Source organism: Bactrocera tryoni, unplaced genomic scaffold (assembly GCF_016617805.1).
Source record: "Bactrocera tryoni isolate S06 unplaced genomic scaffold, CSIRO_BtryS06_freeze2 scaffold_7, whole genome shotgun sequence".
Lineage (NCBI taxonomy): Eukaryota > Metazoa > Arthropoda > Insecta > Diptera > Tephritidae > Bactrocera > Bactrocera tryoni.
The window spans coordinates 4550149-4570719 of NW_024396366.1; the positions used below are offsets into that span (position 1 = coordinate 4550149).

Consider the following 20571-nt stretch of genomic DNA (forward strand, 5'->3'; position numbering starts at 1 on the left):
GGAACGATTTATAGGAGCATAGTGCATGTAAACCCAACGATGTTTTTCCTGGATGTATTCTTCATTAAAGTTTCCGTCTATTGAATATTGAGGCCAATGTTGTGCAAAAGTTGCTCCAATATCCATGGAGTCGCTTAGAACTGTTCCCTCTGATTGAATAACTGCTATGTGGGGGTGTGGCTTAGGTGTTTGATGTTATGCAAAATTTTTTGGAGGTTGATGAAGGGGAAATATGCGAGGTGAAAGTGTCAAAATACCTTATCTTGGCAAATTTGATGGTTAAGTTTTAATTTGATTGATGAGGTAGACAATGTTTAAGTAATATTAAAAATTTCATGAGAAATATGTCTTTAACAAGTATACCAACGCCTTGTTTGTTAGTTTGTATGTTGCATAGATTAAAAAAGTAGCCCGCGTATTGTTGGGAACATATCACATCTGGGTTCTTTTCTTTGATATGTAATTGTTCCAATATCCATTCATGTTCCACTGGGTAATTTTTAATACCATTGATGTAACCGGGAGGAAAGCAGAACGTGAGAACATGTATTCATGTGAATAGTTGTGTATAAAGTGTTTCGTAATTCTAACATTTCGTTTTCTGATGTGTTTTATTCTTGAGTAGAAGCGAGAACTTGAGAGAGAGTTTGGAGAGGTTCACAAACCGGAGAGTTGGAAGAGTTATTTTGTTTGTTGGCATTGATAGTTGATGGAAAAACGCAAAACTAATACGGCTGTGTAAATTGACGTTGAGCAACACTAAAAGCTCCGTCAGGATCTGAAAGGACCTCTCCGAGCCGTTCGATACCCAACGAGGTTTCAGACAAGGCGACTCTCTTTCGTGTGACTTCTTCAACCTTCTTCTGGAGAAAATAATTCGAGCTGCAGAACTAAACCGAGAAGGTACACTGTTCTATAAGAATGTACAGCTGTTGGAGTATTTGACTTCATTGGCTTTAACAACCGCGCCGTTAGTTCTGCTTTCTCCAGAATGGATAAGGCAGCGAGGCAAATGGGTCTAGTGGTGAACGAGGGCAAGACGAGATATCTCATCATCAAACCTGTTGACAGTCATAATTTCGAAGTTGTAGATAATTTCGTCTATTTAGGAACCAGCATCAACACCAACAACAACGTCAGCTTCGAAATCCACAATAACTCTTGCCAACAGGTGCTACTTTGGACTAAGTAGGCAATAAAGAAGTAAAGTCCTCTCTCGACGAACAAAAACGAAACTCTATAAGTCACTCATAATTCCCGTCCTGCTATATGGTGCAGAGTCTTGGACGATGTCAACAACGGATGATTCGACGTTGCGAGTTTTCGAGAGAAAAGTTCTGCGAAAGATTTATGGTCCTTTGCGCGTTGGCCACGGCGAATACCGCATTCGATGGAACGATGAGCTGTAGGAGATATACGACGACAATGACATAGTTCAGCGAATTAAAAGACAGCGGCTACGCTGGCTAGGTCATGTCGTCCGAATGGCCGAAAATACGACAGCTCTGAAAGTATTCGACGCAGTACCCGCCGGGGGAAGCAGAGGAAGAGGAAGACCTCCACTCCGTTGGAAGGACCAAGTGGAGAAGGACCTGGCTTCGCTTGGAATCTCCAGTTGGCGAAAAAGCGTAAGCGGTTTCCACGCCAGTAAAGAAGAAGAAGAATATTTTACTTTAGGGGAGTCTGGTATGTTGGCTTGTTTGCAAGGAGTGATGTATATGTGGGAAAGGTCTATATTGTCAATATTTGTTTGTGTCTTATTTAAGTTCTTGTTATTGGTGGAGTTGATTCTGTTGTTTGTTGTGACTACTATAGCTTTTACTGGTTTTGCTTGCGTTTGTAATGGATGCAATGGCGGCATATGAGCTATTGGAAGAGTTTTCTTGCTTGTTTTCCTTGTTATTTGTATATTTTTGTAGTTTCCCGCATTCAGCACTTGTTCGTAATTTTGATTTTTATAATTTTTTTAGCTTGTACAAATTTTGGACATTCTTTGGAGGAGGAGGAGTGTGCTTGGAAACAATTTGCGCAAAACGTGCGACCACAGTCGGAAGGAGAATGAGGAGAGATGGAACAGTTTTCACAAAGAGAATAGCGTTGGCATTTATTCTTTATATGCCCAAGAATCTAATAAGATTTGCATCGCATGGGGAAGGGTATGTATTGACGAACTAGTACTTTGCGCCTGGTGATGTCAATTTTACTGAGTAAATTATAATGATTGAAAGAGAGCAATACCACTCTCGATGGTAATACTTTTCCATTGATACATATTTTAAATTTATACACTTCGAACACACTTTGGGAGGATAATTCTTGAGTGATTTCCTCCTCTGCAACACTTACTGGATTGAGTGATGCGTGTAGCGTGGCTAATATGGAACACACGCCTACCAATTGTTTCGCTCTTAAGAATTTTTCGGCAATTTTGTTATTTTTCACAAGAAGTTTTCCATCACGAAGAGTAGATATGTTATGCATTTTACTGCTAATTTCTTTGATGGATAGATCTGGACGGATCGGTAGCTTCAATTACAATAAATTTTGGGTTGTTTGCATTATTTTCGGAAAGAAAGGGGAAATATTCTAGTTTAATAGTTATTGGAGGTTTGAGTTTTTTTCTTTTAGGTACCCTGTCAAGTATAGAGAAGCGATTCTCCCTGATATTTGACAGCCTCGGAGCCATCGTACACGTGTAGTGAGCAATGTAAACACGAATAATAAAAGAAAGAGACGACTCACGAGCGGTGAGAACGAATTAAGTACCCGAAGAAATTAAGAAAACACTCAGTAAGCGTAAAAGACAAAAGATGTCTTTACAGAACGAGAGATAGTGCAACGTGGCTTTTACCACCTTACAATAATTTACTTCAACACTGTACATCATTTACCCTCACCAAACCTCAACATAGAGCTTTCCACCATACTAGAATTATCCTACACGTACTAAACTTCACCTCACCGCATTGACCAAAGCTACGCACACAACTTACCTCACTACGCCCGAAGTAGTCAGTTTTCGCAGGCGTTGCGTTGAAAAGGTTTTACACCAAATCGGTGTAATACCAGTGCTCGCAATGACTCTGCCGGTGTGTTAGTTTTCGCAGTCGTTGCGTCGAAACGATATCACACCGACTCGGTGTGATATCAGTGCGCGCAATGGCTCGACCGTAGTTGCGTTGTGATACAGCGACATCACAGCTGCGCGGCCTCGATCAGCGTCACTACCGCTGCCTGCGCACTAGTGCACCATTGCGCTGCCTCGAACAGGTCAGTACCGCTGCTTGCACACCGTAGTGCACCGTCACCAAACTAACGCGATTAGCAGGCGACTCGCACGCAAGTACAGGCTAGAGAAAAGGGATAGTGCTGGGGAGTTGCTAACCGGAGTTCAACGAGTTCAGTCGATATTTAATTATATTTCTCCTTCGCAGAGGAGCCGGGAAAATACTGCCCTGTATTCTACAGTCAACCGCGTCTGGAAGTAACTACTCCTCACCAGAAGCCAAAGGACCATCACCGCCGTATAAATCACCGTGCCAACTTCAACAAGCGCCAACGCCTGGCGCGCCAATCTCGCTCGCTTCCATCTGACTCACCGTACAAAAACAAGCTGGTCTGGCTGTCCACATAAGGGGGTGTGGATACATCTTTACGAGAGTAAACATTTTTCTTTGCTAAGGGTTCGTGGGTCCCGAGGCTGACCCTGGTGCGGCTGAGCATACCTCAGCTATGGACGAAACCCCATTACAATAGTATATGCCTGTTTCTTAATTTTTTTTTTACAAACCTTTCTACAATATATCTATACTATGTGTTAAGTGGGGATACCAAATTCGGCCATGGCGGCATAAAGGCAGCTCCTTTTCGTGCTGTCGAAAGCAGCTTTGAAATGGACGAAGAGGTGGTGTGTGTCGATTCTTATCGGTTGTTGATTTTTCAGGTCTAAAGCCACACTGATAAGGTCCAATCAGTTTGTTGACGGTGGGCTTTAATTTTTCACACAATACGCTCGATAGAACCTTATACGCGATGGTGAGGAGGCTAAACCTTTCTTATGTCTTGGGCATAGCACACTTAAATTCCAATCGTTGGGCATGCTTTGGACGAAAACACTCCAGCTCTGAAAGTATTCGACGCTGTACCCGCCGGGGGAAGCAGAGGAAGAAGAAGACCTCCACTCCGTTGGAAGTACCAGAAGGAGAAGGACCTGGCTACGCTTGGAATATCCAATTGGGGCCACGTAGCGAAAAGAAGAAACGACTGGCGCGCTGTTGTTAACTCGGCTATAATCGCGTAAGCGGTGTCTACGCCAATTAAGAAGAAGAAGATATGTTAAGTGTGAAGTTGGCTGTGGAATCCGCCGTTGATTATCTCAATTAGGCGATTAAATGGTGTGATTTGAAATTTGTTCAATAAAAATAAAAAAAGTTTCTGAGAATAATAATTTTGTCGCCGAAATTTTTAAAGTTTGAAAAGCCAACTTTCTGAATATGTGATGGTTATTTTTGAGAAACGGAAATTAATTGGTGAAGTTTTAGTTTGAATGAAAAAACGAAAATTCCTATGTTAAATGTATGGGAACCTAAAAAACATAGCGTACCCTTAGAGTTAAGCTACAGCGCCTGGTTTGAAGGAGGATTTTTGTTTTGTCAATCACTAACATTTGAAGTGGTAAGAGTTGAAAAAAAAAATTCGAAATTTTATTTTGAAGCACCCTGATGTTGCTACATAGTATATCGAGATAGATATCGAGTAATAGTTATTTAAATGTTCAGGATTTTAATACGAGTTGAAATCCGAGCGACTGTCTGTCCATCCGCCCGTCTGACTGTGTAGTTCAGTAAAAATTTAGATATCTTGATGAAACTTGGTGCAGATGAGCGAAATTAGTCCATTACTATGTCCACAGACCTTTAAGGTGTCATAACTAATTGGGAAATTGAGATACAAAACCGCGATTTGAGGCAGGGATGCATGTGGTCTAAAAAAATTTTAAAAGGGGGAGTGTCTCCGCCTCCTAAATTGTTTAATCTACATAGCTTTCAAACTGCTATAGATATACATTAGGCCGGGTCGATTTGTGGGGAGGCAAAAAAATCGCCCATTGCTCTATGAAAATCATATTCTAGGGATCAAAATAAGAAACTTTGCCGAAGGAACCTTACTTCTAAAACGAATTTTGATGTCCCCCAATTTGGGTCGAACTTTTGGGTAGGGGCAAATTTTGAAATATCCCACTATGACCCATTTAGAGTGCTCTAATCGAGTCCAAATGTATGACCGACCCCCACTAACTTTGGACGGCCGATCCACCCATGCCAGTGGCACACCCCCTGGAACCCTTCTGGGGGGTTCCCCATACAATCATTTCAAAAAATCACCATTTTTGGCCTTTACATGAAAAAAACAGCTAAATGGCTATGTTTTTTCTTTATTTTTATTTATAATAATATTTATTTTTTCTCTTAAGAAATTTATTTAGTAAGAACATATGTAAATGAAAAAATTAATTTAAGTGAGTAATAGAAAAGAAACTAAAAAAAATTATTGTTTGAAGTCTTTTTTACTTTCAAGTCTGGGCAATTTCGCACGGCTCTCTAATGTCGTCGCCATAACAGCCTCTACATTTTCCGGTATAACCTATTTGGATTTATCCATGATGAGAGGTTTCCCATGCTTATCTTTAATTTTAAAATCTTGCAAAAGAGCGGTTCCCAATGCTAATGCTACTCAGTCAGGCACACCAAATTTGTCACATACCAAGGCAAAGTTAAGACAATCGTATCTCTCTGTGTATTGTGAACTTTTGCTTCTATCCATATCTTCTTGAACCGGTGGCGGTGCGTATGTTGAATCATCGGGATCTTGGTATGTTGGCATTGATGACATAGACGTTGCTCCTTGCTCTTCAGTTTCCATCATAAATGCATTCATTGTTAGTCTTCTCTGATTATGTTGATCGTGCATGAACTCTTTGAGGCGTTCGGGAACCCAGCCCAACTCTGTAAATTGTTGGGTGTTGTTTCTTCTCTTGATTTGCTCTTGATACTTGTCAAGCAATTTATTCAATTTATTACATACACTTTTTTCAGCATTATTTCCATACCATGTTTTTCCCAAATTCCAATCAACTTATCTTGTACTTGAATGGTGAATGATTTATGGGAAAAATTTTTTTGTTCTGTTTTAGCACGTTCGCTTAAGTAAAAATAATATCTCAAGATATCCAGATGGGTTGGTAAATTAAGATCAGTCAAATCAGTAGACACACCAAAAACAGTAACATCATGCTTGGGTATATGACTCATTGGGTTTTCGATAGTTGTTGATGTATTTGCTTCATCTTGCGGTGTAGAGGATGGTGGATTCATTGTAAACTCTTTAAGGTAATAAGAATGGAATGGTAATTGTAAAGTAAGACGCGTAGGGTTTCGGTTGTTAAATAGAACTCAGCTCTGGTTGCCCAGAGCTCCTTTATTTATAGCATTCCTTATCCTAATTTATGTATGCACCACATGCTGAGTGCATACACACATCTTAACACTAATCTACTGTACATACCGACAGTATGTACACATATCTTAAGCATAAGTGTTTTCAAAGGCAAACACAATTGTCTATTGTTAGTTTAAGATCATTTGCGATCTTCAGGGCAAACATAATTGTCTATTGTTAGTTTAGGATCATTTGCGATCTCAAGGGCAAACACAATTGTCTATTGTTAGTTTAAGATCATCACTTAAATTAATTTTTTTCATTTACATATGTTCTGACTAAATAAATTTCTTAAGAGAAAAAATAGATATTATTATAAATAAATAAAAATAAAGAAAAAACATAGCCATTTAGCTGATATTTTCATGTAAATCATCAAAAATGGTGATTTTTTGAAATGATTGTATGGGGAACCCCCCAGGGGAGTTCCAGGGGGTGTGCCACTGGCATGGGTGGATCGGCCGTCCAAAGTTAGTGGGGGTCGGTCATACATTTGGACTCGATTGGAGCACTCTAAATGGGTCAAAGTGGGATTGAGTAGAGACTGATGAAACAATGGCTTGTCCTGGTGTACAGGATATAAATCCTTTCCGTGACCTAAAATAAAAATTTATGCGAAATCCCTAAAGAGTAAAAGTGTAGTTATCGCACTACGAAACGTTTTTGAAAACAAAATTTTTTTTACAAAATGGTGGAGGTTTGAAAAAAAGTTTCGAATTTTCCGTTTTTTTGTGGTTCGGAATTTTTTAAAAATAAAAAAAATTCTTTGGAAAACTGTTCGTAGTGCGATACTATAACACAGGTCCACAAAAAAAAATCGATGAAAGGTTCCTTTGACCAAACATGGTGTATTAAATGTATTTTGGGCCGCTGAAACCGAATCTGAAGTTCGTTTTGCTCCATCACGTCAGGATTTTTTCCTAACCTCAAAATACATGTCGGATTTTACTTGACAGAAAAAAATATTAACGGACTTAGCTTAATTTTGGGATAGAGGAGTTTTGAGGGGTCCCTGATTACGAAATTAAAAACCAATTGGCCGTCAAAATTTTCAAAAAATTCATGGATTTCCAAAAATGTCTTCAATTTTTAAGAAATTCTTCAATTTTTATAAAATTTTGTATCATAGGATTTTCGAGGTCACTGATTTCGAAATTAAAGGTAAATTTTCAAAATATAAAATTGCGGTCAGAAAAAAAAAATTCTTGAATTTTCATAAAACTTTGTACAGAGGGGTTTTTAGGGTAGCTATCACTTATTTAAAATCCGCCGCTACCCACAAATTATATCGTGTGCTTGCATCCAGGGCACCTCCACGTGGTGACGGCGATCAACGGTGTTGTTCCGTGATCCGGCAGAGTCCCTGGATCACGCTCCTTAAGGTGAGTCTGCAATGGGTTTAGTTGTACGTGTACGTGACCGTAATCCCATTTTAGACTCACCTTTACGCCGTCATGGTTGGCACACGAAAAAAAAGTACGATGCAGGAAGTCGGGACCCCAGTATCGGCGGCTAGGCAGGGTAAGAAAGCGGCCCCGCAGGCGTCGTCATCAAGCAACCGCAGCTCTACATTGGTGGGTGACTTGGCCTTTGATGAGTATAATGCTACAAGAAAAATATTTTGCAAAATGAAAGACAATTTCTGTGTCGTTTTTGGAGAATACGTTATAAGTAAGATCCGAAAAAAATTTACAGATACACTAAAATCTAGCTATACGAAAGTTTTCAGCATAGAAACTAGTGACATCGTCAATGATTGGACTCCAAAAGAGATATGCCTGAGATGTTCATTGCAACTGAAGAAACGCAAGAAACAAACGTTTGCTTCTCCGATGATCTGGCGCAGACCAACAAATCATGAGAAGGATTGCTATTTTTGTTTAACGAGTGTTTTTGGGCACAACTCTAAAACAAAATCTGCCATCTCTTATCCTTTTGTCAATTCTGTGACTCTTCCCATCCTTCTTTCTTCTGAACAGAATGATGAAAGCAATATTTCTATTGGCGAAGATCTAGTTTCTGCTGACACTGAGGATATAGAGATGGATGAAGATGCCTCAGAAGAGTCAGATGCTGAGACTGATAAAAATTCTAAAGGTTTCACTCAGGCAGAGTTAAATTACCTGGTCCGAGACGTCGGACTTTCGAAACAACCTCCATTTCTTACTAGAAAAACTACAATATAATAAACCTCAGTGGCTATTGTGTGGTGTTTTGAAGATAATAACAATTTTACTGGGTCAAGAAAGCGGTTTTACAAAATACCCATGCTTTTTATGTGAGTGGGACAGTCGAGCGCGTGATAAGCATTATGTGCAAAAGGATTGGCCATTAAGGAAAAATTAATTCCAGGCTCTAAAAGTGTTATAAAGGAGAGTCTAATTCCAAGACGTAAAGTCTTAGTACCACCACTCCATGTAAAACTGGGTCTTGTAAAACAATTTATTAAAGCAATAAGAAATGCGCAAAGCAAAGCTTATATGTACCTCTTCGAAAAGTTTCCCAAATTGTCAGAAGCAAAAATAATAGAAGGCGTTTTGAATGGTCCACAGATAATAGAGCTTTTAAAGGATACTGAATTTGAAAAAAGAATGACTACGGTGGAAAAAGAAGCCTGGCAAAGTTTCATAGAAGTTACACAAACATTTTTGGGTTTCACAAAAGATCCTAATTACGCAAATATTGTCAAGAAAATGTTAAAGAATTATAAAAAATTGGGATGCCTAATGAATCTAAAACTGCACTTTCTTCATTCACACGTCGAATATTTTCCTGAAAATTTGGGTGACTTTAGTGAAGACCAGGGCGAGAGATTCCACCAGGATTTACAAGAGATGGAGAAGAGATATCAGGGGGTATGGAATGACCACATTGTAGCAGACTACTGTTCACTAAAAAGAGAGACTTCAAATCCACATTAAAGAAAAGCACTACGAAGATCATTTGAAATTAAAAAACTCGCTACTATTAAATAAATTAATACAAACGAATCAGCCTTTTTGTTGACCAATCCTCCACGAATCCTCCACGACCCTATAAGCCCCTCTGTACAAAGTATTATGAAAATTTAAGAATTGCTTTTTTTGACCGCCATTCTGTATTTTGAAAATTTACCTTTAATTTCGAAATCAGTGACCTCGAAAATCCCTTGATACAAAATTTTATAAAAATTTAAGAATTTCTTAAAAATTGAAGAATTTTTTGAAAATTTTGACGGCCATATTGGATCCGCCATTTTGTATTAATTTAATTTCGTAATCAGGGACCCCTGAAAACCCCTCTATCCCAAAATTAAGCTAAATCCGTTAATATTTTCAAATTTTTTTCTGTCAAGTGAAATCCGACATGTATTTTGAGGTTAGGAAAAAATCCTGACGTGATGGAGCAAAACGAACTTCAGATTCGGTTTCAGCGGCCCAAAATACATTTAATACACCATGTTTGGTCAAAGGAACCTTTCATCGATTTTTTTTTGTGGACCTGTGTAATCTATAAGAAAGATCTGTGTAAAATTTCATGTGAATCGGTTGAGTAGAACTTGAGATATCATGCACAGTGTTTCTTGAAAAGTAGTTATGAGAAAAAGGAGTTTAAAGTTTGAGAACTAGTCGCGCGCAGTCGTTGTCGGAGTCACAAAATGAGCTGTAACTCGGAAAATAATTTAAATTTCGAAAAATCCTCTTAGGGACATTTTCTTGAAAGGTTATACTATAAAAATATGCAAAAAAAAATCGATTTTTGCGAATTTCTAAACCAGAATACCACCTTAAAGAGAACAAGTCATATTTTCATCGCTTTGAACTCCGTGAAAATGGGTAGAATCAGATAATAACCACGCCAACTCTCCTTTTTTGATTTTGTTGAAAACTACCCAATGTATAATAACTCACTGAATAAGATGGTGGGGAAATGCTTTATAGCAGATTGTATAAAAATTATGTAATGCACCGCCCACCTACTGGTGAAGTCCTATATCTTAGGAACTACATATGTATTTGTCAGATTTCAACCAAATGTGTGGTTAATGTGGTAAAGTTATAGAAAAAAAACTTTGCACAAAAAGTGCCCTCAAGGTATTTTATCTTGCGTCCAAAAATTGTTGAAATCGAACTATAACTTGTAACAAAAATGGGTGAAAGCCAATACTTCCCTCTACTCCCATATACTGAAGGGATCGTCTCAGTGTGACCCTCCGAAAAATCACTGATTTTCGCGAATTTTTTTTAATGTTGAAATTATTTAATCGGTCTGATTTTTTTATAAATAAAATCTTAAAAGGAAATTTTTGTATTCAACAACATGCTTGTCCGTGCAAGCGACTGATAAAAACTTCTAATTTTCTTCGACCATCGTATTGGGGCGTCTTTATAATTCTTTGTCGATGGTTACTGAATAAGCTTCATAAGAATTGATGCAAAAATTTAATAATGCGCATGGTATCCCTTATCTCAGAAATATTTGGCAGTATTTCTTAAAATTTGCATTTTTTTTGGTAAAATCGTCTACTAAAAAAGCAATTTCCATCTTTTTTGTTTTCGCGTCGTCCAATTCCTAGTTTATGGTCGCATGTAGGTTTTCTTTATTGCAGTCGTAATGGCGATGTTAATTGTGTATGTTTGTAATAACATAAAAATAGAATAAAATATTTAATTTTTATATACGAAACTAAATTATTGAAAATAGCCCGATTTTAGCTTAACGAAACCCATGTAGCCCCTTAATAAGCAAATTGTAAAACGAAAACTTTTTTTTTATAATTTAGTCGTTTTGTTTTGTATAAGGTTCGCAACGAAGTCTTCGCTGTTTTTTATGAAATAGAAATAGAAGCAAAGCAAAGCTCGAATATCATTACGGTTAAACTGTTCATCTTGAGATGCTTTCTCCGTTAATTATAATATTGCCGTGATCTGAAATTAATAATAGCATTTTTTTTGCTTGAACAATATTACAATATGCTTTGTTCTTATTTAGTAAGGCAATGGTATAATTATCTTACAATTATTGTTTACAACTATTTATTCCAACGTAGTGCCAATTGGAAATGCCAAGCGAAGCTTGTTCCTTCTCCCCTTGGTCTTTTCAACGGAGTGCAGGTCTTCCTCTTAATCTGCTTAACCCGGCGGGTATTGCGTCGAATACTTTCAGAGGTGGAGAACCATAAATCTTTCGCAGAACCTTTCTCTCGAAAACTCTTAAGCCCAACTCACCAGATGTTGTAATCGTCCATGCCTCTGCAACATATAGCAGGACGGGAATAATGAGCGACTTATAAAGTTTAGTTACTCATTCCTAAGTAGCACCTGTTGGCAAGAGTTATTCTGCTTTGGATTCCTAGGCTGACATTGTTGTTGCTGTTAATGCTAGTTCCAAGATAGACTAAATTTTCTATAACTTCGAAGTTACGACTGTCGACAGTAACGTGGGTGTCTAGTCGCGAGTGGGACGACTGTTTGTTTGATGACAGGAGATATTTCGTCTTGCTCTCGTTCACTGCCAGACCCATCCGCTTCGCTTCCTTATCCAGTTTGGAGAAAGCAGAACTAATGGCGCGGTTGTTGAGGTCAATGATATCAATATCATCGGCATACACCGGCAGCTATACACTCTACCTTGTATCTGCTCGACTAAGTTCTGCAGCTCGAATTATTTTATCCGAGCTCACATTGAAGAAGTCGGACGAAAGGGAGTAGCCTTGTCTGAAACCTCGTTTGGTATCGAACGGCTTGAAGAGGTCCTTCATAATTCAGACAGAGCTTTTGGTATTACTCAACGTCAGTTTACATAGCCGTATTAGTTTGTGGTGATACTAAATTCAGACATCGCTGCATGAAACCAGCTCCTTTTCATGCTTTGATCGACGAGGAGGTGTTGTGTGTCGGTTCGCTTCTCATGGGTCTTTTCCCAGATTCGGCGCATGGTGATATCTGGTCGCTTGTTGATTTTCTAGGTCTAAAGCCACACTGATAAGGTCCAATCAGTTTGTTGACAGTGGGCTTTAATCTTTCACACAACACGCTCGATAGAACCGATATTTAGGAGACTTATCCCACAGTAGTTGGCACAGATTGTGGGGTCTTCCTTTTTGTGGATTGGGTTTAGCACACTTAAATTCCAATCGTTATGCATGCTTCCGTTTTCATGGTCCGGAAATGGAACATCTGCTCCATTGTCATCATCGGGAATCGGGTTCGCCTTCTCCTGGCGTTATGCTTTCAATGCCATTGAGCAGACTTATGGAGAAGTGTTCCCCCCATAATTTTAGTATGATCTGAGCATCGGTTCCCTAAATCTATAGTTGAAAATATTTTTGCTTTTCCTAAATTTTTATCGTCATATTTACATCAGGTATTAGATATCTATCTGTGATTGTCTGAGAAATAATTTGTGGAAATCAACTACCATTCTCCTTTCTGGCTTCCTTGTTCGTCAGTGACTTTTTTTGGAACAATCCATATAGGTGAATAATATGGGCTTTTACTTGGTTTAATAATTTCTTTTTTTTTTTAAATAGCAACTCACTAATTTCTTTATTCGTTATCCGCAATGGGATATAGATGTTGTTTTGTCTATATTGGATCTTGTGTCAGATGTCGCCTAAATAGTTGTAGTGAAAGGAAGAGTTTTACTTATTTTAACGTTTTTTAATATTAATTTTCTTGTATCTTCTTCGTGTAGAAGATTATTTATGATTGAAGAGAATGATGACACCAAACACGCAGATTTCGGTGCAGTCAACCAATGGATGTGAATAAGAGGGTAAAACATTCACACCAAAGTTGTTTTCTCAGTGGTGGGGAGCAATGATAGACTTGTTTCGAGGGAGAATTTATTCATTCTCAAATTGTTGTAATTGCTAATATGAGGGAATATACACCCGTATACAATTATTATTTTTATGTTAATATGCGGCAATATACACCGGTCTTACAATTATTTTTGTTTTAAGTTTCCTGTATTTTGACTTTTTGTATATTGCCTGTTTTGTAAATACAGAACTTTTTAATTTGGCCGAGCTCTTTATCCGGCTCGAAGGACAATATTGCATATTGCTTATCCTGTATGATATGGAGGTGTTTTTAACTATACAATTTGTGTGTATACATGTGTGTGTTTAATGTTATCTGATCTGGCTTTCTAAATTGTAAATTTATGATTTATGTTTACCCATTCAGTTTACAATTCCTGCATTTTTATTATTATTGTATGCACATTGCATATAAATCCATATGTCTGTTTATGTATGTAGATACACATGTATGTATGTCTGTTCAATATATTTAAAAATAGATATTTATGTTTAGTGAACTGTATGTGGTTTACATATTTATGTATTATTATAATGTATCTCGGACACTAAACAAGTAAGCATGTTCAATAATACTATTTGAACATATTGCCGAGGGAAAGAAATTATTATTTAAAATTAGTGGAACGTGTGTTTTCATGATTTTAAGTATAACATACTATTTCTTATCTTATCTTATATACGGAAAGATTTTTCGATTTTCCTGAATTTTTTGAAAGGAAAGTACTCGATTGAATATTTCGAACTTCCTTGAACGTAATAAGGTATATATTCAGCTATATTTTCAGACTTTTTTTCTAACAAAAACACTGAAAAATAAGGGAGTTATGCGCTGTCTTCGGAGGTGCCAAAAAAAGTGCTACAACTGCTGACATGATTCCGGCCGAATAACTACCTAAAAGAAAATAATTCAAAAAGTTGATTAAACCTAAAGATATTTCCTATTCCATATCCTACGATTTTTGAAAAATATCAAAAATTAACAAAATGGCGTAATTTAAAAAAAATCGTGTTAAAAAAAAATAGTCGTTTTTTTTAATGCAAAATTGACAATTTTCAACCAGTTAAAAAGATCGTAGGTCATTGAATAGTAAATGTACTCAACAATACTCAGTTTTTGACGTTGATCGGTTCAATTCTCGTTGTGCTACGATGTCAGCAATTTTGAAAAATCTCGTTTCGAGAAAAATGAGTTAAAAGTTTCACTTATATGTATATGTTTATACCCTCGAACGGTCGATCTTAAGAACGCTGCCGTTCAAAAACTGTTGAAAATACGACCTTGACGATTTCATAAAATATTTTTGGAAATATAAACTATCGAATACGCAAACAAAAGAAAATTTGTTGAAAGTGTTACTGGTATAGTCCCTTACATCACGAAAAGGAGCTGGTTATATGCCGCGATGTCCGAATTTGGTATCACCACAAAAGTAATACGGCTGTGTAAATCGACGTTGAGTAATACCAAAAGCTCTGTCTGCATTATGAAGGACCTCTTCGAGCCGTTCGATACCAAACGAGGTTTCAGACAAGGCTACTCCCTTTCGTCCGACTTCTTCAATGTGAGCTTGTATAAAATAATTCGAGCTTCAGAACTTAGTCGAGCAGATACAAGGTAGAGTGTATAGCTGCCGGCGTATGCCGATGATATTGATATCATTGACCTCAACAACCGCGCCATTAGTTCTGCTTTCTCCAAACTGGATAAGGAAGCGAAGCGGATGGATCTGACAGTGAACGAGGGCTAGACGAAATATCTCCTGTCATCAAACTGGTTGACAGTCATAACTTCAAAGTTGTAGATATTTTCGTCTATCGTGGAACCAGCATTAACAGCAACAACAATGTCAGCCTCGGAATCCAACACAGAATAACTCTTACCAACAGGTGCTACTTTGGAATGAGTAGACAATTAAGAAGTAAAGTTCCCTTTTGACGAACAAAAACTAAACTCTATAAGTCACTCATTATTCCCGTCCTGCTGTATGGTGCAGAGGCATGGACGATGAGTTGAGTCGGGCTTAAGGGTTTTGAGATAAATGTTCTGCGAAAGATTTATGGTCCTTTGCGCGTTGACCATGGCGAATATCGCATTCGAAGGAACGATGAGCTGTATACGTACGTATGGACGAAAACATTCCAACTCTGAAAGTATTCGACGCAATACCCGCCGGGGGAAGCAGAGGAAGAGGAAGACCTCCACACCTTTGAAAGGACCAGGTGGAGAAGGACCAGGCTTCGCTTGGAATATCCAATTGGCGCCACGTAGAGAAAAAATGAAACGACTGGCGCGCTGTTGTTAACTCGGCTATAATCGCATTAGAGGTGTCTACGCCAGTAAAGAAGAAGAAAGAATTTCTTTATTCACAAAATCATTATCCGCAAAGGGATATAGGTATTGTTTTGTCCATTTTGGATCCTGTGGCTGATAGGTCCTGAATGGTTGTAGTGAAAGAAAGAGTTTCACTTATTTTAATGTTTTATATCATTACTTTTCGTATATCTTCTTCGTATTGAGGATTATTGAGTGAAATTTACTTTTGCATACCGATTGGTTGGTTGCTCCTTGATATTTCGTTGCATTTGACTTCCAGGATTATATTTTCTTTTATCGTCAGGTTGCTGAAATCTTTGGTTCTCATTCTCTTTTGGTAGATTAGAACGTACATCGAATTGGCGATTAATGCGCTAGTAGTCAATTGATGCGCTAGTAGCAGCAATAGTATTCTCGACACTACGGGTCTCACTTGAAATTTATAATTCCGACTCGTTGTTGGATCGTAAATCTTTCCATGATGAAATGGCAACCCTTACTGAAGGGAAATATCAAAAGAGCGGGGAAAAAATACGGCGTTATTTGCTGTCACTATCCGTCTACTTTTGCTCTCTGCTTCCCCCGGCGGGTTTTGAAAACCCCGTTAGTACTGCGTAAGTTTTTTCCAAATCCTTAGGTTTATGGCTATATAATGCTCCACTTGTATATTTGCTATTTAAGGGATCCCAGTGTGACCCTCCGAAAAATCACTGATTTTCGCGATTTTTTTAATGTTGAAATTAACTAATCTGTCCGTTGTTTTTTATAAATACATAAATACATTCATGACGAATACGAAATGATTTTTTTATGGTTATTTATTATGATGGTTAAAAAACTTGTTGAAATGATACGTTAAAACAAGGGCCTGTACGATGTCCGTGATTGCGGTCGCAATTTTGATCTAAAACAAAAATTTCACAAAAGATTATTAATCTGTAAGAAAGTCGCTAAGTCGAAAGTCCTCTCCCGACGAACAAAAGTCAAACTCTATAAGTCGCTCATAATTCCCGTCCTGCTATATGGTGCAGAGGCTTGGACGATGTCAACAACTGATGAGTCGACGTTGCGAGTTTTCGAGAGAAAAGTTCTGCGAAAGATTTATGGTCCTTTGCGCGTTGGCCACGACGAATATCGCATTCGATGGAACGATGAGCTGTACGAAATATACGACGACATTGACATAGTTCAGCGAATTAAAAGACAGCGGCTACGCTGGCTAGGTCATGTTGTCCGAATGGACGAAAACACTCCAGCTCTGAAAGTATTCGACGCTGTACCCGCCGGGGGAAGCAGAGGAAGAGGAAGACCTCCACTCCGTTGGAAGGACCAAGTGGAGAAGGACCTGGCTACGCTTGGAATATCCAATTGGCGCCACGTAGCGAAAAGGAGAAACGACTGGCGCGCTGTTGTTAACTCGGCTATAATCGCGTAAGCGGTGTCTACGCCAATTAAAAAGAAGAAGAAAGTTGCTATCGCGCTAAGGAAGCTTCGTTTTCTTTTTTTTTTGAAATTTGGCAAAATGGCGGCGGTTTGATCATAAAGTATCGAATTTGCACCTTTTTTCCGACAGTTTTTCGTAGAAAAAAATAGGAAGAATTCAAAAATAAACAAGTTAGAAAGGGCTAAATTCGGGTGCAACCGAACATTTTATACTCTTGCACCAAAGCCTTACGATGTAAAACCCAGAGGATCGGAGGCTAAGCAGTTTTGTATATACTAACACCATAACCCCGTAAACACTGACCTACGTATATATTCGGCATAAGATTTGTTAGAAAAACCAAAATCACTATACGTAGTCATTATACAAAATCAGCCGGATATTCAAAAATCCTGGTAGTGGTCATGTGGGGGCTAGGTGAAGTTTTCGCCACATTGTATTCATTTTAGGCACAATGGTAATTTATAATTTTCAATGAGCTAACTCACATATTGGTCGATATATGCGGTACAAAGGGAGCAGGAAGTTCGGAAGTTTTGATCCGACTCCACTCATTTTGGATACACAGAGACTACTGCAGGAAAAGAATTCTATCCGAATTTCTATTGCATCTATCCCGCTAACGTAAGGGCACAGGTGGACCCGTCGCAAAAACAGCGGTACAAGAAAAATGCAGCTTCAAACTACTCAGTGGACAACATGAAAGTGAATGTATTCCAATCCGGTTCGTCCACCATAACAAACAATAATAATAATAATAGTAACACGAACAACAACAGTAACAGTAATCAAGTCATCAACAGTAAACAAATAGAGTCGTTGGGCGGAGTTTTATATTTTGAAAAGCAAGCTGTTCGAATATTTAAGGATCTCGGGGATTCGCAAAAAAAAGTCTAATTTAACATCATCACAAAATGGGTCGAAGAAAAATTAATGCGCTCAATGGCCCGCAGTAGTGTTTGATGTAGCCGATTTAAGCAATATTTCGGCAGCAGCGCTTTCGTGTTTCGCGCAAGCGCAGTCTGTAGCGAGCGAAGGGTTCCTAACGACTAACACTGTAATTGGTGTGACTATGGGTAAAAAGCCAAATGGTTTTGCCACCACTGCCATTATTTTTACCAACACATATGGAAGTTCTACAACTACCACCACCGTTTTTTGTTTTGCTTCCTTTGCAAAAGCGCATTTGCACTATAGTTACATATGTAGATTTGCGGACGTCAATGGAGCAGATGGCGACATTAAATTAGAGCATGTGTAATATTATATTTTGTAATTCACACATTTAATACAAACGTATACATAGCATTTAAGCATGCGTTTTTTTTTGCTAATTTTACGTTAAATTTAATCTAATCAACTAGTTTGTGCTAATTGTGTTAATTTCGGTTGCCCTACTATATTTTGCATGTGTACTACCGTCGTAATAAATTATTTGGGCAGCGATTATTAAAGAAAATATTTTCTACCATAAATTATACAGCATGGCAAAATATTACGAGTTTTTAAGATTGAAGTTCGAAAGTTAGACTCACTGAGATGCGCAACTTGATTAAAAAGCTAATTGCCTGTGCTTTGGTCGAATTTAAAAAAAGTCCGTTCGCGGGTATAGTCTTTATACAATAAAATTCTTTATTACATTAGTTTCATGAGTTAGCCTAAACCTTAACCTACCGGCTTAGACTAGTGGTAAGTATGCATACAAAAAAAGGGGTAAGTAGGTAGTATATGTACTTGTAGTTATAATTCAATTCAGCAATCTCATAATTCATGGTAATAGAGTATTCTAATACATTGGTAGTAGATGATGGTTTTGTTAATATACTATAAAAATTGTAAGTATTTACATGATATAAAACATTTTAAAATATCTTGTGATTTTTTAAGAGCTTGATAACTTTTTTTTAAAAAAAAACGCATAAAATTTGCAAAATCTCATCGGTTCTTTATTTGAAACGTTAGATTGGTTCATGACATTTACTTTTTGAAGATAATTTCATTTAAATGTTGACTCATGTGGTTTCAACAAGATGGCGCTACATGCCACACAGCTCGCGATTCTATGGTCATTTTGAGGGAAAACTTCGGAGAACAATTCATCTCAAGAAATGGACCCGTAAGTTGGCCACCAAGATCATGCGATTTAACGCCTTTAGACTATTTTTTGTGGGGCTACGTCAAGTCTAAAGTCTACAGAAATAAGCCAGCAACTATTCCAGCTTTGGAAGACAACATTTCCGAAGAAATTCGGGCTATTCCGGCCGAAATGCTCGAAAAAGTTGCCCAAAATTGGACTTTCCGAATGGACCACCTAAGACGCAGCCGCGGTCAACATTTAAATGAAATTATCTTCAAAAAGTAAATGTCATGAACCAATCTAACGTTTCAAATAAAGAACCGATGAGATTTTGCAAATTTTATGCGTTTTTTTTAAAAAAAAAGTTATCAAGCTCTTAAAAAATCACCCGATATATTCAAGTATTATTCAATTAATTTTACAAATTTATTTCTTACACATTATTTTAAGATTAATAAAGTCGCGTGACGCAACAGCAAGTTTCGTCAAGATATCTCAATTTTTACTCAACAGCTTGCATGGACAAACAGACGGACAGACAGACAGTCAACCGGATTTCAACTTTTCTCGTCACCCTGTTCATTTATATACAGCCGTTGACAGCTAATTATAAACGTTGCCTTTATTGTAGGTGGCTGATGAGTCAAATGATTAAATGTTTTTGTATACCGTTATTTATATTCTAAAAAGTCTTGCATTGTTTGCATTGTTTGTTTACTCTATTTACTACTAAATTCGCTGATTTTTGTAGTTGTGCAGATGAAGTTCTGTTAATTGTTTACCAAATATTAAATACGTTACGATATAGAAGGTAAATTAAGTGCGACAGTTAATTAGAAACAGTTCTTTAAAGAATTAAATTTCCTTCTGGTGCTAATTTTTATTAATAATATTATTGATTTCTGGTAAGGATGTGTTTCAAAATTGTGGTTTAAAATGTACCATTCACGTTTTTTAATTAGAAAAAGCTGCAGCTGTACACTTAACCCTCGCAGCTACATTTTTGACCTTCATCAGTCTGGAAAGATGCACAAAGAAATTTTGAATCAGGTCAAAAAAATTGTTTTCAATGCCCTTAAGCAAATACAGAATTTTAAAACTATTTCCAATGTTACACGCAAGGAATAACCTTAAAAACTTCAACTGAAATAGACCGCTGAATTACTATCATCGCCCGAAAAGGTCCAAAAAAGAGTTCCACTGACATTCTACATAAAACTCAAGACGAATATAATGGCCAAATATCCAAGAAAACAATTTCCCGGCGTTTGGTCGAATTTGAATTTCATGGAAGGGCAGCACGCAGGAAACTTTTTCTTAATTGGCGTAGACACCGCTTACGCGATTATAGCTGAGTTAACAACAGCGCCAGTCGTTTCTTCTTTTCGCTACGTGGCGCCAATTGGATATTCCAAGCGAAGCCAGGTCCT

At 37.7% G+C, this 20571-nt stretch overlaps 1 protein-coding gene across 5 annotated transcripts in view; it reads left to right on the top strand.

The window, feature by feature from the left end:
* LOC120781705 overlaps positions 1 to 20571 on the top strand; it is a 115846-nt gene that overhangs the window by 22732 nt on the left and 72543 nt on the right. Inside the window, exon 3 of one of the 5 annotated variants that reach the window (XM_040113935.1) lies at positions 1971 to 2156. The exons of the other annotated variants lie outside the window; for them this stretch is intronic. Within the exon in view, the coding sequence (XP_039969869.1) occupies positions 1971 to 2156 (186 nt within the window). The remainder of the gene's footprint in view (positions 1 to 1970; positions 2157 to 20571) is intronic. 5 annotated transcript variants of the gene reach the window in all.